At 36.5% G+C, this 24623-nt stretch overlaps 1 protein-coding gene and 1 long non-coding RNA gene across 3 annotated transcripts in view; one reads left to right on the plus strand and one right to left on the minus strand.

Moving 5' to 3' along the window:
- Nucleotides 1-23446, plus strand: part of MED23 (mediator complex subunit 23) — a 45217-nt gene extending 21771 nt beyond the window's left edge. For both annotated transcript variants that reach the window (XM_026705497.2, XM_026705498.2), the window contains 19 exons: nt 1346-1546; nt 2382-2525; nt 3615-3760; nt 4659-4904; nt 5399-5541; nt 6577-6751; nt 8372-8535; nt 9330-9454; nt 10324-10529; nt 12384-12564; nt 13244-13414; nt 13996-14212; nt 15920-16156; nt 16979-17144; nt 18326-18398; nt 19621-19835; nt 20096-20216; nt 21649-21780; nt 22499-23446. In XM_026705497.2, the coding sequence (XP_026561282.1) occupies nt 1346-1546; nt 2382-2525; nt 3615-3760; nt 4659-4904; nt 5399-5541; nt 6577-6751; nt 8372-8535; nt 9330-9454; nt 10324-10529; nt 12384-12564; nt 13244-13414; nt 13996-14212; nt 15920-16156; nt 16979-17144; nt 18326-18398; nt 19621-19835; nt 20096-20216; nt 21649-21780; nt 22499-22669 (3234 nt within the window). In that variant the 3' untranslated portion in view covers nt 22670-23446. The remainder of the gene's footprint in view (nt 1-1345; nt 1547-2381; nt 2526-3614; nt 3761-4658; nt 4905-5398; nt 5542-6576; nt 6752-8371; nt 8536-9329; nt 9455-10323; nt 10530-12383; nt 12565-13243; nt 13415-13995; nt 14213-15919; nt 16157-16978; nt 17145-18325; nt 18399-19620; nt 19836-20095; nt 20217-21648; nt 21781-22498) is intronic.
- Nucleotides 19753-24418, minus strand: LOC148127722 (uncharacterized). The gene is made up of 2 exons (XR_015745091.1): nt 24373-24418; nt 19753-19927 (listed from the first exon to the last, which is right to left on the minus strand). It is a non-coding gene; the product is annotated as an uncharacterized LOC148127722 (long non-coding RNA).
- Between the last annotated feature and the right edge of the window lie 205 nt (nt 24419-24623).

Genomic DNA, 24623 nt, shown 5'->3' on the forward strand with positions numbered 1-24623 from the left:
AGTTCCAGTCTGGAGTATCCAAGTACAAAGTTTGATCTAATTTGCCATGTGTCATTTAGACATATTTCAGTGGAATGCTTCTTACATAATCCTTTCGTCTTTTCCCAAACCCATTAAGGTTGTCTGGAAACAACATGAAGAGTTAGAAATCAGAGTTGAATGAGTGCAGTGAGTACATTTACATGCCAAGCCATATGGTGTTTTATGAAGAGGAAATGAGCAGTGAAAAGCCTGAGGCTCATTCTCTCCTTTTTATGTCCTCTATACAGCTGGGAAAAGTTTAGAACTTCCTCAACGGTTTTCTGGTACCCTCCGGTAAAACATCTAGTACTGTTGTAAACTAGAGAAGGGGTCCCCAAACTTGGCAAGTTTAAGACTTATGGACTTCAACTCCCAGGATTCCTGAGCTAACATGACTGGAGGAAGAATTCTGGGAGTTGAAGTCCACAAGTCTTAAAGCTGTCAAGTTTGAAGACCCCTGAACTAGAGCATTGGCTGCTTTCAGCAACCATTTTCTCAAAACACTTTTGGGTGGTTTAAAACTAATTATGCAAACCACAGTTATTTAGGCAACATGACAGGCTCCAGTTAAATAAAAGCAGAGACTTCCAGATTATTTATGGCATTACTGGAGGAGTGCAAAGTGCAAGTTTGAGATTACTAAAGCTTATTCCTGACCTTTCATTTATCTCCTGTGTCTGGCTTAGCAGGATCCATGAATGCAATCAAACTGTTCATGGGTAACATCAAACCACATACATACTAATATGTAGGTATAAGCACCTAGACTTTTTTCCTTCTAACCCATTCTATTTAAATTATTGAGTTGTGACAAATTAAGTCTGAATAAGAAAGAGGATATATGTTTGGTATCCCTCCCAGCTTTTGTAAATTAACTTCAAATCATGCTTAATTGGTTATACATAAAGTAAAAATTGCACAGGGTGAAAAAGAAGGAATAGAAAAGCATAATTTGTATTGTAAATGGAAGTTTGCTTTTACTTACATTATTTGAGTTTTTCCATTATTAGGAATAGGCAAGTCAAAACAAATAAATTGTAGCATTGTTCCAAAGTATCATATTCCTAGGTTTGTTAATGAAAAATGCATCATGGAACTGTATTCTCAAAAACAATATCTTCAGTCAATTCCATAGAGAAGCGGCTTGGTAAATTGGCATTAAAAAACAAGAGTATGATTTAAAGTGACCTGTAACATCAGACAGTTTTAATGCATTGGCTTACCTTGTAAATGTTTTATGTCATGCTTCCCAATTTACTAAAGTAACGCGTGAAAACGAGAAATGCTAGTTTTTGGAATGTTGTATCTGATTTCTACTTTGCAGCACAAACAGCGATGCCCTGTGTTGGAGGACCAGTTGGTCGATTTGGTGGTATATGCCATGGAGCGCTCAGAGACGGAGGAGAAATTTGATGATGGTGGAACCAGCCAGTTGCTATGGCAGCATCTCTCCAGTCAGCTTATCTTCTTTGTACTTTTTCAGTTCGCAAGCTTCCCTCACATGGTCCTGTCTCTGCATCAGAAGGTAGGTTTTTCAGTAGCGAGATCAAATGGATGACTATTTTTCAAGCTTTTAAAAACTCTCTCACATGCACACATTATTGTAGTTCATTGATCCTTCAGTTTTGGCACCTATTAGTTTGGTAAGTGGGTACCTAGAGATGTGACATTACATGCAAGCATTAGCAAAATGGTATCCCAACAATGGTTGTTTTAACAGTAAAAATTAACATCAGTTATTCATAGCAGGACAGAGCTGGTCAGTAATGAAAAAATGCACAGGAAGTGTTTGGTACATCACCTAGTAACAGAAACCATCTGTGTTATTCAGACTGAACGATGTGGAACACAAAAACTGCTTCACTTTCCTCTTATGACATGAAATTGTCTTTTAGAAAGTTACCCTTCCTGTTTTGATAGACAAGCACCAGGGCTATTGAAAGCCTGTGAGAAAAAGCTGCACAAAGCACAGAAAACATATGCAAAACATATTTCAAGCCACTTTATTTTTCAGGCCTGTTTCAGAAACCGTTCTTGACTGTCTCTGCATATGTGTGCACTTTGCACAGCCCTAGAGATCCTTCTTTGATAGATGCCTCTCTCTCTCTCTCTCTCTCTCTCTCTCTCTCTCTCTCTCTCTCAATATATCTGATTTTTGAAATTAGCTAGGATTTTTACAGGAAACAGATACCTTCGAGAATTTTTGAGCTGCCTAGAATCAAAACAGTTGGTGTTACCTCAGTGTTGGCAAATAATTTGTGGGGAAAAGCATCTTTGCATGTATCATTTTTAGAAACTTGTGAGAGCTTACTTAGGAGTGTGTTTTTGATCTTAATGGGGTTTGTTTGTTTGTCTTATAGTTGGCAGGACGAGGCCTGATCAAAGGCCGAGACCATTTGATGTGGGTATTATTACAGTTTATCTCAGGAAGCATTCAGAAAAATGCATTAGGTGACTTTCTTCCTGTTATGAAGCTCTTTGACCTCCTCTATCCTGAGAAGGAAGTGAGTCGCCATTTAAAATATTTTTACTATTATTACTTATGGTTCACTTTTAACTGTATATCCAAGGGATAAAACCAATCCTTTTGCCACAGGGGATTATTTGGCAAAGGGGAGCCTGAAACTTCCTGGATATTGGGTATTGTTGGTCTAAAACCTCATCCTTTGAGGTTTTTATCTTATACTTTATTATAGATAACATCCATATAACATCGTGATCATTTGATTTGAGATTTGGATGACACTGTCCTCTGTAGGCAGAAGGTACAACTCTGTATCTTCCTGTACAGCTTTCTGTATCTGTATTTAAAAGTTGTGTTGGATATGGTGTCATTGTATTGAAAATTCAAGCTTATACTCTGAGAAAGTTTATAAATCCAGGCTTAGTGCTAAATAATTTGGTTTCTTTATTGGCTTTTCCCAGCTATGCATCCTATGTAATCCCACTAATTACTGTGATATTTCTTTCATATAATACACTTTTTATAATGCTAAAAAGTGTATATGTATATAATTATATATAATATTGACATGACAAACACTTTTAAAGATATCATATGTAATGGGCATTATATGAGACTGTTTTTGAAAATGATTTACAACTTCAGATATAATAGCCAGGTTCATACCTGAAAATGCCCATTATGGCAGCTGTTAGATTGTTGCTCCAAGCAGGGAATGACAGAACAGAATACTTTTCACTGGTTAATTAAATTCACAAGAAATAAAGTGTTCATGTTTCTGGATGTGCTTCTTGTTTGACTACCTAGTAAAGCTAACAACATAGTTCAGTGGTCTGTTCCAAAGAGAAAAATCTAGATTGGAAAAAGGCTCTCAAAGATAAAGGAGGAAATCTGACACTTGGCAAAATTATGCAATCCTGATTGCATGGTCAAGTTGGGGGGGGGGGGGAGAGAAAGCACAAAGGTGAGTATTATATTGAATTGGTTTGATATTTTAAGAAATAGTTACCTCAACAGGTACACAAGTTTCTGAAAATGTAGATACTCTGTTTCTAAATTTTGATTCACCATATCTATTTGCTGAATAATAATGGAATATAATTTAACATCATTCATCTTTTTCCCTCAGTGCATTCCAGTGCCTGATATCAACAAACCGCAGTCAACCCATGCTTTTGCAATGACCTGTATCTGGATACATCTGAACAGAAAGGCTCATAGTGACAATTCTAAACTACAGATTCCAATTCCTCATTCTCTCAAGCTCCATCACGAGTAATTATGTTTAGTAAATAATGATCATCCTTTTCAATAATGATTATCCTGGAAATCTCTGAAAGGAGGATGAGCAATGATTCCCACCCAAAAGAAGTATATATTTTAACTTTTACATTAAATACATACCAAATCCTGTAACTGCAGAGCATCAGAAAATGCATGCTTAAAATCAGGAAACAAAAAAACCCGAATTTAAAAAAGACAACACAAGATAGCATTTGAAACCAGCATTGCAGTAAAATTTCAGGATGACATAATAGTCTTGATATTTAAAAGTCCAATAAAATGGAACGATTCCTACTAAACAAAAGAAAGAAGGAAATAACCACCCTTGAGGTACAGTTTCAAGGAAATTCAAGAATGAACCTTATCTAAGTTCCCAGAAGCTGTTCTGTGGGTTTTTTTTTATTATGAATGAATCATTTTAAGGGAGACTTTTCTGTCCTATTTTGTCCAGTTTTGTCAGGGTTTTAGTTTCATTTTTTATCTTTTTAAAAAAAGGTAAAATCGATATATTCAGCCTGGCAAAAGTTTGCTATGCCCATTTTACTTATTTTCAAGGTAGAGAGATTGGGAAATTGCCGCTAAATTTTGGCATCTCCATTTAGACATGCTCTAATGGGCCTACCTGGGATTTTTGAGTTACTTCCCTATTTGCCTGAAGATCAACTATGTAGAATTAGGCCATGTGGTAAGAGATGACTTGAGTTGGTGTTGCGCTAATTTATAATTCACTCCAAGTAGTGTCTGTCTTAGTCTGCAGAAAAAGTTGATGTCCCCATGATTCTTAACATACCATTAATTACATATATATATATATATTTTTGATGGCTAGTGTGTATCAGATCTTTTGTACAGGTTTCTCCTATTCATTTAAGTATCTTTCGGTGTCCAGGTTCTTGCAACAGAGTCTGAGGAATAAAAGTCTTCACATGAACGACTACAAGATCGCCTTGCTATGCAATGCTTATTCCACTAATTCAGAATGCTTTACATTACCCATGGGTGTTCTGGTGGAAACTATTTATGGGAATGGCAACATGAGAATACCTCTCCCAGGAACCAACTGCATGGCCTCAGGCTCAATCACACCACTGCCAATGAACCTCTTGGACTCCCTCACAGTCCATGCCAAAATGAGGTAAAATATAATCAATAACAACAGTAGGTGCATTTGCCTGACACGTCAAAACCACTCTGGGTGTTTATTTTTTCAAATATTAAATTGAAATACCTTATAGAGGCCATAAGCTCTCCATGATTTCAACTGGAGCGGGTAATTAGCATGAATGTTTGGGCTCTCCTTAACCCTGGCCTTGCCAGCTGCTTCATGATTCTGATGGCTTCTTTGTGGTTAAGCATCTAGGCCTTAACTATAGTTTGAAACCCAACAAATAACTATGATTTTAAATTCTGTTAGTGCCAATCAAAATTGGTGGATTCTCTGTATTGTAACATTCTGAATTACAAAGGGGTTGCCAATCATAGCTGAGCTGTCATTGGAATGCTAAGAAAATGATGTATACCTTCAGTGTTGTGTTACGCAAACATGACTGCTTTTCCTGAATCCCATAGTCCTTCCTTATTTTTAGAATTTGTTATTGGACATAATACCTTCTTCTTCTTTTTTTCCAGCCTTATTCATAGCATAGCCACCAGAGTAATAAAACTGGCCCATGCAAAGTCTAGCTTGGCGTTAGCTCCAGCTCTTGTGGAAACATACAGTCGTTTGTTGGTTTACATGGAAATAGAATCCTTGGGCATCAAAGGTTTTATCAGTAAGAAAACTTCATTAATTAATATTCTTTTGGACTGCTGATTTTAATGATATAAATTCCAAACCGAATTGCTTAGAATAAGCAATTGCAATGATCTGTAGAATGTCCTTGAGAGACAGGAGGAAGAGGAGCCACAACAGTCAGATAAGAGACGGCTTAGTCTACAGGAGGAATGGGGGCATGGTAAACATATCAGAAAGGACCCTCCCTAGTTTCTTGGACTAAAAAAGGCAAGGGGGTGAGGGAGAGATGTATTTTCAGATTGCAAGATTGATGTCAATCCTTCAAGCTAGTCCAGACAAGAAGATGAATTTAACATTATCTTAATTGTAAGGTTACAATAACAGGATCCTGCAAGAATTGTTTCGCCTAATTGCTTCTTTGCACATTATAGTATCAACGAAATTATTCCTTTGTTGTTGTTGTTACTTGCGAAGTCGTGTCTGACCCATCGCGACCCATGGACAATGTTCCTCCAGGCTTTCCTGTCCTCTACAAACCCCTGGAGTCCATTTAAGCTAATACCAACTGCTTCAGTGACTCCATCCAATCTCTGCTGCCCCTTTCTTCTTTTGCCCTCAGTCGTTCCCAGCATTTAGCTCTTCTCCAGTAAGAAGAGTGTCAAAATAGTATCAAAGAAATCATTCCTTAACCTCACGCAATAATCTAAAGAATATGGGGTATTATGTCTGATGGGAGACTCAGTCTCTCAGGAGAAAAGTTTGGCTGTTCTTATATTAGTTGATATCAATTAATTTGTAACTTTCCAGAACTTGATTGATTACAGCCTCCACAATCTAACCACTGTGATAGTCTTATTTGTATAGTAATAATATGCCTGTAGAAATGGGCCTCCTACCTTTCTGCTCCTCTGTTTAAGATTTTTCTGTATAGTGGTAGTATTTTACTGGAAAGAATATTGTGTTGAGAGTTGTTTGTAAATGTAAGAATCTGGGCGGATTTATGCTTCCAAGAAAACTGGCTCTCTTAATTTTTTACTAGGAAATAATTGGCAGGATTTATTTTTTTTCTCAGGTCAACTGCTGCCTACAGTTTTTAAGTCTCATGCTTGGGGAATCTTGCATACCCTGTTGGAGATGTTCAGCTATCGCATGCACCACATCCAGCCTCATTACAGAGTCCAGCTACTTAGTAATCTTCATTCTCTAGCTGCCTTTCCACAGACCAATCAAAACCAGCTTCATTTGTGGTAACAGTATTTTCAGCAAATCATCATTTTTGCTTTAGAGACAGTAAGCTTTTCAGGAAGTCATAGAAGAATAAAATGGAACAAAATCCATGCATTTAAATTATGACCGTCCTGCTAATTTGTACAAAGTGGAAGGGTTTTTTTTGGGGTGGGGGGGTGTTGATAGTAGTCCATATAGACTTGGATATTAGTATGCCTGCTGCCCACTGCCTGTGAAATGGAGTTACCTTCCCTTTTCTTCAGATTTAGGAAACATAATGGATTCAGTGAGGAAGGTAGTTGTATTGCACTGGAAGTCATCTTGGGTAATGGTCAACACTTGGTTAGAGTTAAATGATGGTGAGCAGTACTCAAGAGGAATTGAGCTTAGTTCCCTTGTGGCTATGTAGGGATTCGAGGCTGATTTCCTTTTCCCTCTGCTCCTAGATTCTGCCATTCTTTCTATTATAGCTTTACAAAGCAGAACAAACTTGAGAGTGACGGAGTTTGAATTTCTTTTCCACCTTCAGTTTTGGGATTTGTGTAAGATTGAGTACCTTAAAAGGGTGTGGGGAGTTGAACAAACCAAGCTCATTTAAACAACACCAACCCATATTAATGATCGATTCAAAAGGCTATGCATCACGTTATAGGAAAAGATTCAAGATCTCATTTTGAGTTTTAGCAATTAATGACTTTAAGCATTCTTCTGGATTCAGTGTAGTACATACATTGAAATAATAACTGAGTTACCTGTGAACAGTACAATTGTGGTTTAATGAAGCCACCACTTTACTATTTTTAGTTGCAACTCCTGGTCAAGAACTTAAACCTCAGTTGCAATTCTGGTTCCTGATTTTAACATCTGTTCCAATTTCATCTGGTGATTTAATTGAATAATAGGCTTAAGATCCAAGAAAGGAAGTGAGGAGACAGGCAAACATTTTGTTTTCTTCTTCTGGACTGTGATTTAGTAAGCACTTATTTTGAGAAATAAACTCAGTCATTCAGATTCACAGATACATTCTGGATTTCCTTCATTAAGATAGCCCTTGGGTTTTGGGGCGGAGGTTATTATAAGGGGTGGCCTTTGTTTTTGGGATGAGATAGAATCAACTTTCCATTTCATCTTCAAAGTAGCACTGTCTTGTGGGTGGTTGCTTTATTTTTTGATAAATTGTGCCTTTTCATTTTATCTGACCCCTGCAGATTCTAGTTTTAAAAATGTATCCATGAATTAAATTTGGATCGTTTCAAGCAATATGTATCTGAAATTAATTAGTTTGTAATTTTAGTTAGACATTAAAATATTTACTGTTGAAGAGTACATTTTACTTGCAGCATTTCTGTCATGCTAAACTACTTGGAATATACATGTATATCCTGAAAATACTAGATGATAATTAAAAAAAAACAAGGTTACAATTCCAAATAATACTGGATTGATTACATCTCCTGTTTATTTCTTTGATGTAATGGCCTTCAAGAATCCATGCCTTCCACCAATCTATAACTTGACCACATGGGAGGTCTTTATGGCTTGTGCAATTTTAGAATTCAATTCATTGAAATTAGGTGTTTTCTACTTCAATTTTCTGTAATTAGCATAACATATCCTGAAGAGTGTATTCTTTTTTATAGTGTGGAAAGCACAGCCCTGCGGCTGATTACTGCCTTAGGCAGCTCTGAAGTCCAGCCACAATTTACTCGATTCCTTAATGAGCCCAAAACTGTGCTTTCAGCCGAATCGGAGGAACTTAACAGAGCGCTCATTTTGACTCTAGCAAGAGCAACGCACGTCACAGGTAACAATCCCAGATTGTCATGGATTTTACTTAGAAAATAGAAATGGTTAGAACTGTGCTATTGTTTTAAAAGTATCTTAAATGTTATCATTTTTATTTGCATCTTCAAAATAGTTCTGTTTAGCACTTCTAATTTTTTGTGCCAACTCCTCTTTCTCCGCCTGACCCATCTTATGTTTAATTATATCCATTTTGAATTTAATATCTTTTTTCTGTGGCATATTCTGCAATTCTTTTTCCAGTTTTTTATAATCATCCTCTAAAGCTTTAATAGTTTGCCTCTTCCTAATATTCTTTTTCTTTGTATAGTCCATTATTAATCCTCTCGCATATGCCTTCATTGTATCCCAAACATTCTGCATTGAAGTATCTTCTTTTTTTATTTTCAATGAAAAAGAAGGCCAATTCTTTGTCCAAATGTTATCATTTTTGATTTACTTGTACTGTTAGACTTCTCAAATTGTACATGCAGATGTTTTACTTTGATGTAACATGTAGATTCTAGTGTAGGATAATAATTCGGTTTAGAACTTGTATGAAGTCCATTCCCTTTGCAGTGACTTCAGGAATAAGTTGGCTTGATCAGTGCAGTTCTGACCACAATGACCATGTGATAGCATTAGAACTTGGACTATTCACAGATTGAGTAATCATTTAAGAAAGCTTAGCAGAAATGAAAAACTGTGACTAAAAGCAACTGAAACAGAATTACTATAGGATGATAGTATTTGTTAATCCCATTGTGTTTGCTTTCATTTTTTGAATATTCAGTTACGTTTATCTTTCTGTTTTAGATTTCTTCACAGGTTCAGATTCCATTCAGGGGACTTGGTGCAAAGATATCCTGCAAACCATCATGAGCTTTACTCCCCATAACTGGGCAACCCATACTTTGAGTTGTTTCCCAGCTCCTCTGCAGGTAATAGTTTAGCTTAAATTGGTCTATCTCAATCTTGGTAAGCTTTAAGACGTGTGGACCTCAACTCTCAGATTCCCCAGCCGATTTCTTAGAGTTAGAAGCTCATATATTTTAAGTCTGCAAAGGTTGAGAAGCATTGGGTTCAATAATCTACATCATTAAAGATGGTAATAATATTCTTGTGTAAAATTTGCTTTGAGCTAAATATTGTTTCCATCTATTGTGATTGTTTTTCTGTTTCTTCCTCTATTTCTGCATTAACCTCATCTTTTTAGAAATCTGTACAAAAACCCCTGCCTTTGTTACAAAATGCACCTTTATAAACATGCTCTCTTGTCATTAACTTTGAATTCCATTACAAGGTTTTATAAGGTTCAATTTCTTAATGATAAGAGACAATCATATAATCTTACAAGTTTCAATCTTATAATTGCACTGAACTGAAATATCAATATCATCTTCAGGCGCTCCAGTTCAGACGACTGCTTAAAAAAAGATATATCATGATGGGTTTTGTATATTTCTGTTGTAGAGTTCTTCTTAGTTTTAAATGTTTTTAACTTATTAAGAGTTTTAAAGGACATACACACACATGCACACACAAACACAAAAACACATTAACGATTGATTATATTCCACAAGTCAGCATTGACTCTTAGCAATTATCTAAGAGGATGTCAGCTTTATGTTTATCTTTGTCCAACAAGATGAAAGTTAGAATTAAAGTGTCCAAAATGGAATTTGGTAAAATTGTGCCATAGATAGGGAAGAGAATTGGTCATAATTAAGCCCCCTAGTGGGAAAATTAAATTATCCTACTGGAGTGACATGAAGTTTGTTTTAGTGACTACTAACTTGTTTTACTTCAGGCATTCTTCAAACAGAACAATGTGCCTCAAGAGAGCCGGTTTAATCTTAAAAAAAATGTGGAAGAGGAATATCGAAAGTGGAAATCCATGTCAATTGAAAATGATATCATCACCCATTTTTCTATGCAAGGCTCCCCTCCTCTCTTCCTTTGTCTCCTCTGGAAGATGCTCTTAGAAACCGATCATATTAACCAGATTGGTTATCGGTATGTTTAAAAAGATTTGATTATTGTTTATACCATGGCACTACAAAGCAAAATGGAATAATATTTGGGATGCTGTAAACCTACAGGCCATTTTGTGCATAGTGGCCATTCATTTGAAATAACACCCATTTTGTTTTCTAAAGTTTGCAAAATACTAGATTGCACAGGAACAAGTTTGAGGCGTGCTTTTCTTGTAATGCATTACAGGTAGGTCTTGGCTTACAACCGTTCAGTTAGTGATCTCTCAAAGTTACAGTGGCACTGAAAAAAAGTGACTTATTAACATTTTTCATACTTACAACCGTTGCAGCATTTCTGTGATCAAAATTTGGCCACTTGGCAATTGGCATGTATGTATATATGTATGTACTGGTATGTATAGAATAAAATACAAACATATGAAAGCAAGTAATAGTACACAGCTCTGAGGAAAAGGGGAAAGAAAAGTGAGGAGAGGAGGAAGAAAAGAAAAAGAATTTGGCAGCACATATACCAAAATTGGAATGATGCATAGCATGACCCCTGGGTAACTGGCATATATTTATGACGGTTGCAGTGTGCCTGGGTCACGTGAACACCTTTTGCAACCTTCTGACAAGCAACGTCAATGGAGAAGCCAGATTCACATAACAACCGTGTTACTAACTTAACAACTGAAGTGATTCACTTAACAGTTGTGTCAACAAAGGTTTTTAATTGAGGCAAATTTCAACAACTGTCTTGCTTGGCAACAGAAATTTTGAGCTCCAATGTGGTTGTACGTCAAGGATTATCTGCAATCAAATGTATTACATAGCTTGTGAGTCATATGATAAAAGTCACTTTTATATCCGGTAACTTTCACTGCAGAGCAACACAAATGGGCTTCTGCCAGCAGCCTTGAAAAAAAATCCATTTAAATGTTAAAGAATCTAGATTCTCCTCTCCATTGTACAATATTTCATCAAATCTGGTTTATTCATGCAGTTTCAATATGTAGAACAGGCCTGTCAAACTGGTACCCATGGGCAGGCCATGTCCATCCCAACTCCGCAAAGGCAAAAAACATTGTGATACGTCATGATATGGCCCGCGAAGCAATTCGGTTTGACACCCCTGATGTAGAACCTTCCAAGAGCGGAACTTTGAAAGTTGCTTGCTTGATAACATAGTCTTTTTTTGGTGGGGGAGCAGGGGAAGGGAGGAGAAGGAAATTGGTTTTGTGATGACTCGGGATGTGGCACAAAAGCAACAAAAGTCCCAAAAGTAGGTAAAGTCCCTCCAACTTGGCCCCCAATGTCCAGTTATCATCAGCTGGAGAAAAAACTCTCCCAAGAACAGCTTTTAAAGGGAAGAAATTCAGTCCGAACCCAAAGTACATGTAGATTATAAATAAAAACCAACACACCACGCTGCAGCAATTAACGAGACAGGGCAGGATAAGGAATTTTAGACTTCAAAAGATAACGACACACACACATTTGGGAGGACTCCGGAACCCTAATAAGACTTGACAAACAAAGATAATTCACGCTTTGCTTCCAGCAAGGTACTGTGTGCAAATGCCCTTTTAAAATCCTGTTTTCCCAGCTGCAGCTAATGAAGGGAATCAGGCCCTTTTCTCCCCTGTAGCTCACGTTGCTCCCTTCTCCGTTCCTCCCTGCATGCCCTAGGATGAAGAGGAAGTGGCCGTGGGTCTTCCTCTGAAGGCCCAGCCGGACTGTGCCCTTCCCCAGGTTCTTCCATAGCCTCCAGAGCCACATTCCCACTCCCTGTCAGCTGCTCGACCCCCCCTCGGAATCAGATTCCAACAGGGGCATGACAGATTTTCATATTATTTGATTAACACCGCTGTACTTCTCTGTCCTATTTTAGAGTATTAGAAAGAATTGGAGCCAGAGCCCTGGTTGCTCATGTTAGGACATTTGCAGATTTCTTGGTCTATGAATTTTCTACCTCAGCTGGAGGCCAGCAGCTCAACAAATGTATTGAAATTCTGAATGACATGGTGTGGAAGTACAACATTGTGACATTGGATCGGTTGATATTGTGTTTGGTAAGGAATGCTGAGGCAGAAGTTGCCATTATTTGTTCAGAGATTAATTGGATATCACGATCACAATATTGTCTCGATTTGCTTTCAAAGACTTTGCAAAATTTCTTGAATCCAAAAAACTCTGTTAAAATATAACTGATTGAAAATGGGAAAGAGGATCCTAATGTTAATCATGGAACAGTAGATATTCAAAGATAAGCTGATGAGAACCAGTTAGGGCTAAGCAATACAGCGTTGCTGTACAAGCAGGCAATTAATTTTGGTAACAGTTATAGAGGCTTCTGTAAGTGTTGGTTTCTTCACCTCACTTCCTCAACTAGATCTGAAGGGTGTTGGTAACATATTTTTATACATGATTTTGGAAGGATTGAAATTAGTTCAAGTGTTAATGTCAGTGGATTATCATCTCTTGTAGAAAGGCTGTTTGATTCTTTGCATGGTATTGAAAAAGTAATTTTAGAATTCCTTTCAACCACAATAAAGTGCATTCTTAAGAAACCCTAGTTTTCTTCTTTTCAGCTCAAAAAATGTGGGAGGTTTCATATTTAACTGGATTTCGAATTTTTTTTTTTTACTTGAGCTATACTCCAGAGAAACTAGAAATATTCCTGTAGGTATTTTGTAGCTCTGTCTTATAGTTCAACTTTGATTCATTTTTAAATTGTTATCATTATTTAAGGCAATGCGCAGCCATGAAGGCAATGAAGCCCAGGTGTGCTATTTCATTATCCAGTTGCTCCTATTGAAACCCAATGACTTCCGAAACAGAGTGAGTGATTTTGTGAAGGAGAACTCCCCTGAGCATTGGCTACAGAATGACTGGCATACGAAGCATATGAGCTATCACAAGGTACTTCTGGTTTTCTTCTTAATTGCCCTAAATAGCAGTGCTTCTGCAACAAACAAATACTCAACTTTGGCAGAAGATCATCTTGTTAGTGAATCACTAACAGAGGTGGTATTCAGCAGGTTCTGACCAGTTCTGGAGAACCGGTAGCGGAAATTTTGAGTAGTTTGGAGAACCGACAAATTCCATCTTTGACTGGAGATTTTGCAGTATCCTTCCCCTGCCGCGCCCACAGAACCAGTAGTAAAAAAATTGGAATCCCACCACTGTTAGTGATGCAACACATTTGAAGTGATAACTAGGATTGATGTAACCTTTTTTTTTTTTTTTGGGGGGCTACTGATCATAGCTAGTTGGGGAATTCTCAGAATTGAAATCCACAGGTATTAAAATTGCCAAGGTTGGACACCTGTGATCAAGATGTTTTGAAAACTCAACTTGTGCCAGTTATTTTCCCATTAAAATATGGATGTAAAATATAAGAGGAAAATCTTATTCAAATGTGGGAGGGAAATAGAACGTCAGTAATGAAAGCTTATTAAATCAAGGCAAAATTAAACAAATGTAATTTTTTTCCCCCTCAGAAATACCCTGAAAAGCTGTACTTTGAAGGGTTAGCAGAGCAAGTCAATCCCCCTGTTCAAATCCAGCAACAGTATTTACCAATTTATTTTGGGAATGTTTGCCTCCGCTTCCTGCCAGTGTTTGACATTGTGATTCACAGATTTCTAGAACTTCTACCAGTATCCAAATCCTTGGAGACTCTTCTAGATCACTTAGGAGGCTTGTACAAATTTCATGGTGAGTTCTAATGGAAGCTGTTTCATTGCTGTAATATTACTGGATTGATAATAATAATAAATGTTCATTTATCAATCGATAATAAATGTTCCCTGTAATTAAAATTTCTATTTATTTCATGATGTAGCCTAGTCTTATATCAACTGTGGTGATTATGCTTGTCTTAAAAATGTGGTAGAGAAGTAATTGCATTGTCATACTTGCTGCTGGAAAACTATTTCTAGAAAAAAATGGACACTGCAGACAGACAAGAATAGTTGGGTCTGGCTATATTAAGCGGTGGCAGTATAGCAGGTCTCAGAAGTAGGCCCTCATTAAAAATACTCAGGCATGAGAGCACATGGGTTAAGTAAATGGATTCAGGGAGAGCTATCCTTTCTATTCAAGAAAAAGAGAATCACTTGATTTCAGTTGAACACGGTACAAACATCAAATCTCTTGAAGGTGCAGGAAACAGGTAATTATCTTTCAATAATATGTTTAAGGAGATAAATGTGTCACTGCATTGTGAACATACTTTAGTCGTAACAGCATGAACATATCTGTCCCCTCTCTTCCCTCTTTCTGATAACATTTAAAAATATATTAATTTGCCATGATTTAAAATATTCAGATTATGGGATCCAACAGCTTGAATTTTAGATCCACACAAATTGGATTAGGTTGACAAAATTTATTATGCGAAATATAAATGCTCAATGAATTTGTTATCCTTTAAGTTACAAGAATTTTATCAAAGACTGAGCAAAAGACGCATAGAAAACAAATTAAATTGTCAATTTTGTTAAGTCCTAACATTTCATTTGGTGCATTTCTAATTGTATATATACATAGGTCAGAAGAAAGCAAACATATAATCTTTGTGATTATTACAAAGTGACTATATGGAGCCTTGGATTGATTCTGATTGGCATTGTTTAAGAAGTGTTTAAATTGTTTTACCAAATGGTCTATCTAAACAAGTCTTTTCATCTCAATACTCTTGTTTATCAGAATTTTATGATCAAGTGATTTGTCACCATAGTTTTTAGTTCTACTAGAGAATCAAAATCCTTCCATCATCTCCAAACAATTCGCATGCTGTTTTGATTTGTGGGACTTCAGTCTTCTAAGAATCTGTAAATCACAAGAAAGAATTTTTGTAGCCAATAGAGGAGAATCAGGGTTGCTCAGGGTTGACGTGAGGGGTCCTTGGTGCTCTCAGAGAGTGCTTGTTTTCTTGCAGATGTTTCATTACCTTAACCAGGTAACATCATCCGAGCTAGTCTAGCATCAGTGCTAGAATTTTGTAAGTAGCTCCACAAAACTTTTTCTGTGTTACTTTCATTGCTATTTTTTGTTCGTTGGGTGAAGAATAAATTTAGCTTTCAGCTTGTCTTTGCCTCAGGATGGGAGAATGTCTAGGCTGTACATGTACAAAGATGATAATAAAGGAATGTATATGAAGCCCAAACAATTGCTAAATAAGATTCCCATGCCTGGGAATGGCACTTCAATGTCCTTATTTCTATAACTGGCAGACTATACAAAATTATGCAAATCTGAAAAAAGGGCAAAAAAATAAGAGCATGTGAAGAATATCAGTGTATATAATTTGAACAAAGCACAGATCGCATTCTTGGTATATACATACAGTTTATGATAGTCCCGATTGTAAAAAGTGCAAACACAAATGTTGAGGATTATTTATTTGTTTATTTTTGGCAGATCGGCCAGTGACCTACCTCTACAACACCCTTCACTATTATGAGGGACATCTCCGAGAGCGAACCAACCTCAAACGGAAGCTTGTCCATGCCATCATTGGTTCCCTAAAAGACAACCGGCCCTTAGGGTGGTGTTTAAGTGATACTTATCTTAAATGCGCTATGAATCCACGAGAGGATAACCCATGGGTCCCCGACGATATGTATTACTGCAAGCTAATTGGGAGGCTGGTGGATAATATCCTTTCTAAAATAATGAATGTATATAAAATACCAGAATATAGACTGTTGGTTATTCTCATTAAACTAGCTGTGCTGTTATTTCTGTAGCATTCAGTTATTAATAGTTCTCTGTCAATAGCATTTAGATTATCACTGCAAAATGAGAACAATATACATTACGTGCAATTTCAATTTTTTGCCCTATAAGTGTTTACTAGGAAATCACTCCCACTAAAGATAAGGAAAAATGGCTTCCTCAGCAAATTGGCTTATTTTAGTAGGTAAGCTAAATTTAAAAAACAAAAAGAGCCAATGCATCCATTGTCTTTTAACTACTTGAGTTTTAAATTTTGGAGCTGGGGAAATTTATTAAGAATGTAACAACATATTATGTTCTCTAAAAGGAAATACTAACATAATGCTTATGTATGCTAGTCAGTGACTGAAAGGTGATTTGCAAATGTGAATGAACATGCCCTCTTCACACATTAGAGCATCCTTTAGAAAGCTTGTGGTTGCTTGGAAAGTTCTCCTCAATTGTGTGTATATGTGTGTGTGCACAGCCTTTTTACTTTGCTGGCTGAAGAGTTTTCTCGACATGCCATAGCTTTCATACTTCAAGGACTTTGTAGAGCCCTTCCTGTTGCGTATTGGCACTGCCCTGTGACAGAGAGCTGAATGAGACTTGCAGGAGCCAATATAAGACTTCAGCTGAGCTGATTGGTCCATCCTTCCTCCCCACCAGGTGATGATCCCGCCAGCTGTTGGGTTTATGACTTCATGTTTCAATGCTTGTTTCCTATAAAATACAGTAGTTTATTAGCTTAACTGCAATTACCGATGGCTGGTAAATCCTCCAGTCCATTCCCAAACTGTGATTGGCGGTTCAATGAATTTCCTAATCCAGCTGCCCATGCCCTCCATGTGACCTGTGTCGAACTCATGGCCTTGGCTGTTCCAGGGAAGGATGTAGGCAATGACCTTCTGAATGTTGTCTTGAAAAGGTATGTAAAAGTAGGTTTTTTTAAAAAGAAATATAGAGCAGTATTATAGAGCTAAAACATAAATTGTTATCAGTTTGATCTGATCAAAAGAGGAGAAATTATTGAAATTTATTTAGTTGATTTGGTTTTAAAAAGCACAGAGGGTTACAACTATTTGTTTAGTGATCATTCAAAGCTACAACAGCATTGAAAAAAGTGGCTTATGACTTGTAATGACCCGGGGCGTGGCACAAAGGCAACACAGTCACATAAGCAAGAAGTGTCCCTTTAGTAACTCCAACTTTGCCCCCAATGTCCAGGTTACCTTCAGCTGGAGAAAAACCTCTCCCGAGAACAGTCTTTAAGTAGAGGAAATTCAGTCCGAAAACAAAATTCATACAAATAAAAATCCACACAATACACACGCTGCAGTAATTAACTTGACACAGCAGGAGAATTGCAGACTCTAAAGGCCAGCAAAACACACCCAGTTGGGAAGACACCAGGAACCCAGATAAGCCTCGATGATACCAGATAATTCACGATTTGCTCTCAACAGCTAATGAAGGGAATCAGAGCCCTTTCCTCCCTCGTAAGCCACGCAACTCACGTTGCTCCATTCTCCAGTCCTCCCTGAGTGCCCTAGGATGAAGAGGGGATGGGCCTGGGTCTTTCTCCGAATTCCCTCTCCCGTGCTCTACCTCTTCCCTGCTCTGCCCAGTTGATCTTTGCCCTTCCCCAGTTTCTTCCACAGCCAATGGAGCCACACTCCCACTTCCTGTCAGCTGCTCGGCCTCCCCCTCGGAATCAGATTCCAACAGGGGCATGACATGGCAATTTTTCACACTTACAACCATTGCAGCATCCCCCGTACTCATGCAATCAAAATCTGGATGCTTGGCAACTAGGTTGTATTGATGACAGTTGCAGTGTCCTGGGGCCATCTGATCCTTCTTTTATGAACTTCTGACAAGCAAAGTCAATGGGGAAGCCAGATTCACTTTACAACCATGTTACTAAACAACACCAGTGTGGCAAGAAAGGTCGTAAATGGGGCAAAAATCTGTCTCGTTTAGCAACAGAAATTTTGGGCTCAATCGTGGATGTAAGTCAAGGATTACCTGCATACATAGCTTTACTGTCCCTGTGCCAGAATCCAAGAGTACCAAAAGAGTGATTTTTTCCTCTTGTTTTCCTAACAGTCAGCCTCTGGTGCCTAGAGAAAATATCACCGCCTGGATGAATGCAATTGGGTTGGTTATCACTGCCTTGCCTGTAAGTTACTTGGGGGTTTAAAATTCCAATTAAAAGAAGAGAAAGGCAACCTAAGGTTAGGTGCAAAAATTCCAGTTCCTATACGTGATAAATAATTACGAATTGGACCATGTTGGGTTTTTTTTACATGGGGTTTTTGTTGCTTACTTTTAATTGAAAGTTGTACAGCCTTTTGAATGCAAAGAATTAAAGTCATCTTCTAGAGATTAGAAACGTAGCCTTTTCAAGGATATACTTTTTGTGTAAAGGTAGACAATGGCCTTGTTGTCTTTTGAGAGAAAGAAATTCTTCCTCCCCACTTTTGAATCACGAATATATAATGACCGCATATTTGGGTCCTCACAGCAGGTACAAAGTAAGGATAGGATGAAGAAAAGGCATGCATTTCTGTCATTTATTATGAGGTATGTGTGGTCACATGCACACTCATTTTATTGGCAGTTGTTAAGTATTAGATTGTATTTGAAGTACTCAGAATGCTTTCCTTCTTGTAAAAGACAGTAGTCCAAGAAGATGTAATGTAACTCTACCTGGCTGTACTATTCTACATCAGCAGTTGATACACAAAGGATTCCACCCCTTTCTCCTGGTTTCATTGCATTACTAGAAAACTGTAATATTGAGCTAGAAGGGACTGACAGCAAGATCCCACATAGTATATGGAATGATGTCTCCCATGTCATGAATAGAAATAGAAATAGAATAGAATAGAATAGAATAGAATAGAATAGAATAGAATAGAATAGAATAGAATAGAATAGAATAGAATAGAATACTGTCCAAGTGTGATTGGATACACAAGGAATTTGTCTTGGTGTAAATACTCTCAGTATATATAAAAAAAAGATACATTCGTTAAGAATCAAGAATCATAACGTATAACACTTAATGATAGTCATAGGGTACAATCAACAACCAAATCATACTAGGAAACAGTCAATTTAAATCGTAAGGATACAAGTGACAAAGTTACAGTCCTACAATCACAACTGGGAGGGGATGGGTGATAAGGAGTGTTGAGAAGATTAACAGTAATAGTTGTGCAGACTTTGTAATAGTTGAACAGTATTGAGAGAATTATTTGTTTAGCAGAGTGATCGCTTTCGGGAAAAATATGATAGCTTGAAACTACATCTTGTGCTTGAGGTTTCTGTTTGAGGTTATACACATGCTAGCTGAAAGCTCTCTAATCTGTGCTGTGGGGCTGGTTTTGTTTTCGAAGGAGCCCTACTGGATTGTCCTCCATGAACGGATTGTGAGTGTTATCAACAGCCCTAGTTTGACTTCAGAGACTGAATGGGTGGGGTATCCATTCCAGCTGTTTGACTTCACGGCTTGTCACCAGTCTTACTCCGAGATGTGCTGTAGCTACACATTAGCATTGGCACATGCTGTCTGGCACCATTCGAGCATAGGCCAGCTTTCCCTCATTCCAAAGTAGGTATTAATGGCCGAAATCTGCAATTGTTGAGTATCATCTTTGGTAGTTTGTATGTGCTTCAGATAGATCCCATCTTCATATCAAGCTCCTATTAAATACCAATTATAGTCACATTTAATTATTTGCATCCTATTGCTATCAGTAATAATTGAGTCTTGACAGAATTTAGGAGTTTTCAAAAATATATAATCTTAATTATTTTCAGTTACTTTCATTTTTGAGGATTTAATTTATTATACCTTATGAAATATTACAGGTTTCTCACTGAAGTGTTGATTCCAATAGTTAAGACTGAATTCCAGCTCCTTTATGTCTATCATCTTGTTGGCCCATTTCTACAGCGGTTCCAGCAAGAGAGGACAAGATGTATGCTAGAGGTAGGTTCACACACACACACATACACACACACACACACACACACACACCTGCAGTGTTTAGATTTTGCAAAATAATGGGCCAGAAATTTTGGAGCAAGATTACAAGATTGTTTTTATAAACTTCCAAGTAGAATTGACTTAGTGAAGAAATATTTGTATTCTTTTACTGACATTTCTGCAGAGCTGTTTTTTTCTGCGATGAACTTTCTGTGGTAAACTTCTGCTGTATCTTCTTCTTTAGTAAAATTAAACACTACTTTCTTAGCGTATTTCTACTATGAAATTAAGATCAGTCCATATTATTTAAGTAAACTTAGGATATCCTAAGGGTCTCCTTTCTTTTTGCTATCGTGTTGCTGATTTAATGACTTCTTATTGCAAGAAGGCTACTAATTTCTCCCAGGAATTGTCAGAGAAGCCAAAAGGCAGTTTGCATCAAAAATAAAATAAAAGCAAAAACAAAAATAGGACCTTCGATTTCAGCATTCATTATCTCATTTCTTCAAACATAATAAAAAAAGTTTTAAAAATAAATTCTCAAGGACATTCTGAGTGTCAAAAAACTCATTACACTTCAGCATAGATAGCTAAACATAGCTGATTTCAAGCTCTCTCTGAAAACAGGGAGGAATTTTTGTGTAGGTTTTTACCTTAGCATTCTGAGAATGCACAAAATGCTTGCTCAGTTATTTTTTACCATGTTCACATTTTCACCTAAGTACTCTTTATAGACTTGCTATAAAGAGATTTTATTTTCAGGACCAAAAATGTACATGTTGTTTTTGCTGCAGGTACTTTTTTTTATCATCCAACCATTTTGATAATAACTTTCTAATGCAGAATACTGATCTTTTATGGAATTATTATACTAGTACAATTGATAACTTACTTCTGATAAACCACTATCCAGTTTAGTAGCCTATGCCATCTTTTCTTTTAAAGCTCCATGGGTTTATAGTAATATGTTTTGACAGCTAATATTATGATTGTGTGACAAAATATGGCCTGTAATCTTAATCCACAAATATTATCTAACAGTAGTTATGCAATACACTTTACCCAAAACATTTAGTTATGTATTAACTCTTATGAAAATCCATCTTATAACTGATTTTTGACATATTATTAATAATATTTTTGCATATAGAGGTCATTATGTTTTTCCTCTTCATTTATTTCTTTATTATTATTTTTTCCTTTTTCTCCCTTGGGATATAAATACTAAATGTTTTATTGTCAATTTCTTAATAATTTTATAGAAAGTAATGAAAAACTTGGAAAATATAATCATAATATTTATAGTATTATAATATTTAACTTTATAGTATGAATGTTGGAATTTAAAAATAAAATTGAACTGACCCAACATTGGGGCGGTGGGGGAGGGAAATTACGTGTTTTCAGTACTTTTTGTGTTTGTATCTGGAAATAGATTGGAGTAGCCTTTTATGAAATGCTTCTGGAAGTGGATCAATGCAACATGCACCTCAGCTACATGGATCCCATCTGTGATTTTCTATATCATGTGAAGTATATGTTTACTGGAGACAGTGTGAAGGACCAAGTAAGTGAGTTTCTGACAAGAAAAATAATACTTTGGAGTAGAATTGAAGTTTTATTTGCTTTCCCATCTGAGGTCAACAAATGAAAATTCCACAGGAGAAGGCCTGCTCTGTGAATAAGAAGAAACCAACTGAAGATTTTTTCACCTCTTCAGATTTTATACAGAAAAATATATTAGACACTTTGAATCAAGTGTGAAGCTTTTAACACTTTTAATGTAATTTTCTTTGTTAGGTTTTTGTTTTTTTAATATCCTGCCCTTTTAATGTCAATAGGCCACTTTAATTAGAATTAGTATTAATGAATTTTGGAAGACTCCCTGCTACCATCTTTATTATATTGCCATTTAAACTGTTTCAGACTAGAAATCAATTTAAATTGAAAATGAGATAGGACTACTAGCTGTTTGAGAACTGAGGTCAGAAATAAATGTCTTAGGGAATAAATGCACAATGGTGGTTTTGGAAGTGGGGTGGATGTTTGCATTTTATAATTCGTTAGACGTTCTTAACCTTTGTTTCTCTGTCCCCGTTTTAAAAATAGAATTGTAGGCCTTGGATTTTGTATTTGGCTATTATTGCCATCCTGATGCCTTAGAGATCTAATAACTTCCTAAAACCCTGAGCCTTCAAGGACAAGCAGGATAAAAACCAAGCTAATGCTAATAACTGCATAATTTGTAGTGACATTTCTTTCACCTTTTTTTCTTTATATTAAAGGTTGAGAAAATCATTTGCAATTTAAGGCCAGCTTTGAAACTTCGTCTGCGTTTCATACACATCAGCAAGATGGAGGCAGCTTCTGTTCCTCAGCAGTCGATCAGCAACATTTCTCCAGCACCTCAGCCCAGTCAGGTCCCAGTAAATGTTGCTTTGCCAGTGTCACAATAGAATAAAGGATGGAGCTTTGTGGACTTTTACTTTTACCCAGGATGAAACACCACTCAGTAATGCCTGCAGAATAATTTCCATTATATTCTTCCTGGTCATATGTTTGCTGCTTTTTTCCTGCTCAGAAGAACTCTAAGCAAAGGGCACTCTTAAGGATTATGGAAAGAACAAATTGCTTCAATAACAGTTCTACCCATTTTTGTTTGTTTTTCTTAACGTTTAATTATTTTTATCATCAGTAAATCACCATTTAATTATTTCTAATCATATTTTTTTTAAAATTGGACATTGATTTGACAGCCACTTTTGGAAAAAGTCATGCCAGCCAAAAACAAAGGCTACAATTCTCAATGTAATTTGATAGGTAATGTAATCATTCAAAAATGAAGAATTATGAAACAGGAGTTTGTGATTGTTGACTATGCATTCACCAGCAATGCTACAGAAAGTAAGATAATAAAAATATTAATTCAAACTGTAAGTAATATATTCAGTTCATTCAGCAGGCTACTGACTTATGAATTGTAATTATGTATAAAATCTGTATATTTCTGCAAGTTGTGGGTACTTACTTAAACTTCCAGTGTTTGTATTTAGTATATTTCATTTTGGCTTTGTATTTATATTTTTTGGTTGAATTTTCTATTTTACTGAGGTCCTAATATAGGGGTGCATTTTATAGGGGATGTTATGATTTGACAGCTATTATTTGTACAATATTACTAATGTTGGATAGAATTTGAAAAAAAGGATATAATAAATAATTTTTACAACCGATTAAGTATGTTGATTAGAATTATTTAATATCAGTACTGCTTACCTGTTTCCCAAATGCTGCAGAATTGCATTTCCTAAACTAGTAACTAGAAGACACAAATTCAGAAGGTCATATATATTTTTCTAAAATCTCATCTTCCAATGGAACATAAGGGAAGGATATTTTTGTCCACAGCACATTGTGGAGACATTTACCTAAATGTATGTAATGGGAAAATCCCTCTAAGTTTATATTGTATTTTAGGCTACATTTTAAAGTAAATGCTTAGCAGTTGACCTCAAACACCATCTGTAGTACAGCAAAGAATAACAAGTTTAATTATCCACTTATTTAGCTGTATTATAAATGAACTGATTTAGTCCCCGTATCAGGGGACACAGCAACAGCCAATGTAGAATCTCCCATGTGAAGCTCCAAAACATGTCTATTGCTACAGCTGAGCTGGTTGTGGCGTTCAATTCCTTTAGTGCTTTGCCACAAGCCAGCAATGCTCTCCGTTACATATCCAGAGCTTATAGTAACCTTGTGAAAATGAAGACCAATTTCATTCTGATTCTAACAGGGCTATTTAAACAGCATTTATAACTGGTGAGAGTATATATTTAATTTGGATTTCTGCACTGAGATTGTATTGGAATTGGTGGCCAAAATAGCTCCTTCCAACTTGTGATTCTGAGACATGAAATCTTGGGGTCACAAGGAATGTGGCTTCAATACTAATGGATGGGCTAAATTAGCATTCCATTTTATTCGGTTCAAGAAAAGTTTCTGAACTTCTCAGTTACCTTCATTTATTCTTGTGTGTTGTTCCTTTGGACTGACACTAAGACTTTCCTATATACTTACAAAAATGAATATATAAGTACATATGTACTTTACATAAAATAATGCATATGTCACATTCAAAAACAGTTATTTTACTTGCCGTACAAAGTCCGTCTGCAATATAGTGGCCCTTTCTCAAAGTCATTCTTCCAGGAACGTGGGGGCCCATAGCTGGAATCTGCTGAGGGTACCAGGCATCAACATCAAAGTGGAATTGAATTGTTCTCTCCTTTCTGAAAATGGAAACAGGACTTTTGTTTTAAAGCTGTGGCTTCTTTGAAGAACTTTAAAATACCAAAATGACAATGTTCTTCTTTACACGACCTAACACTATAAGTTTTGTGAGTGATA

The sequence above is a fragment of the Pseudonaja textilis genome, chromosome 1 (assembly GCF_049901715.1).
Source record: "Pseudonaja textilis isolate UNSWEBS1 chromosome 1, rPseTex1.2, whole genome shotgun sequence".
Lineage (NCBI taxonomy): Eukaryota > Metazoa > Chordata > Lepidosauria > Squamata > Elapidae > Pseudonaja > Pseudonaja textilis.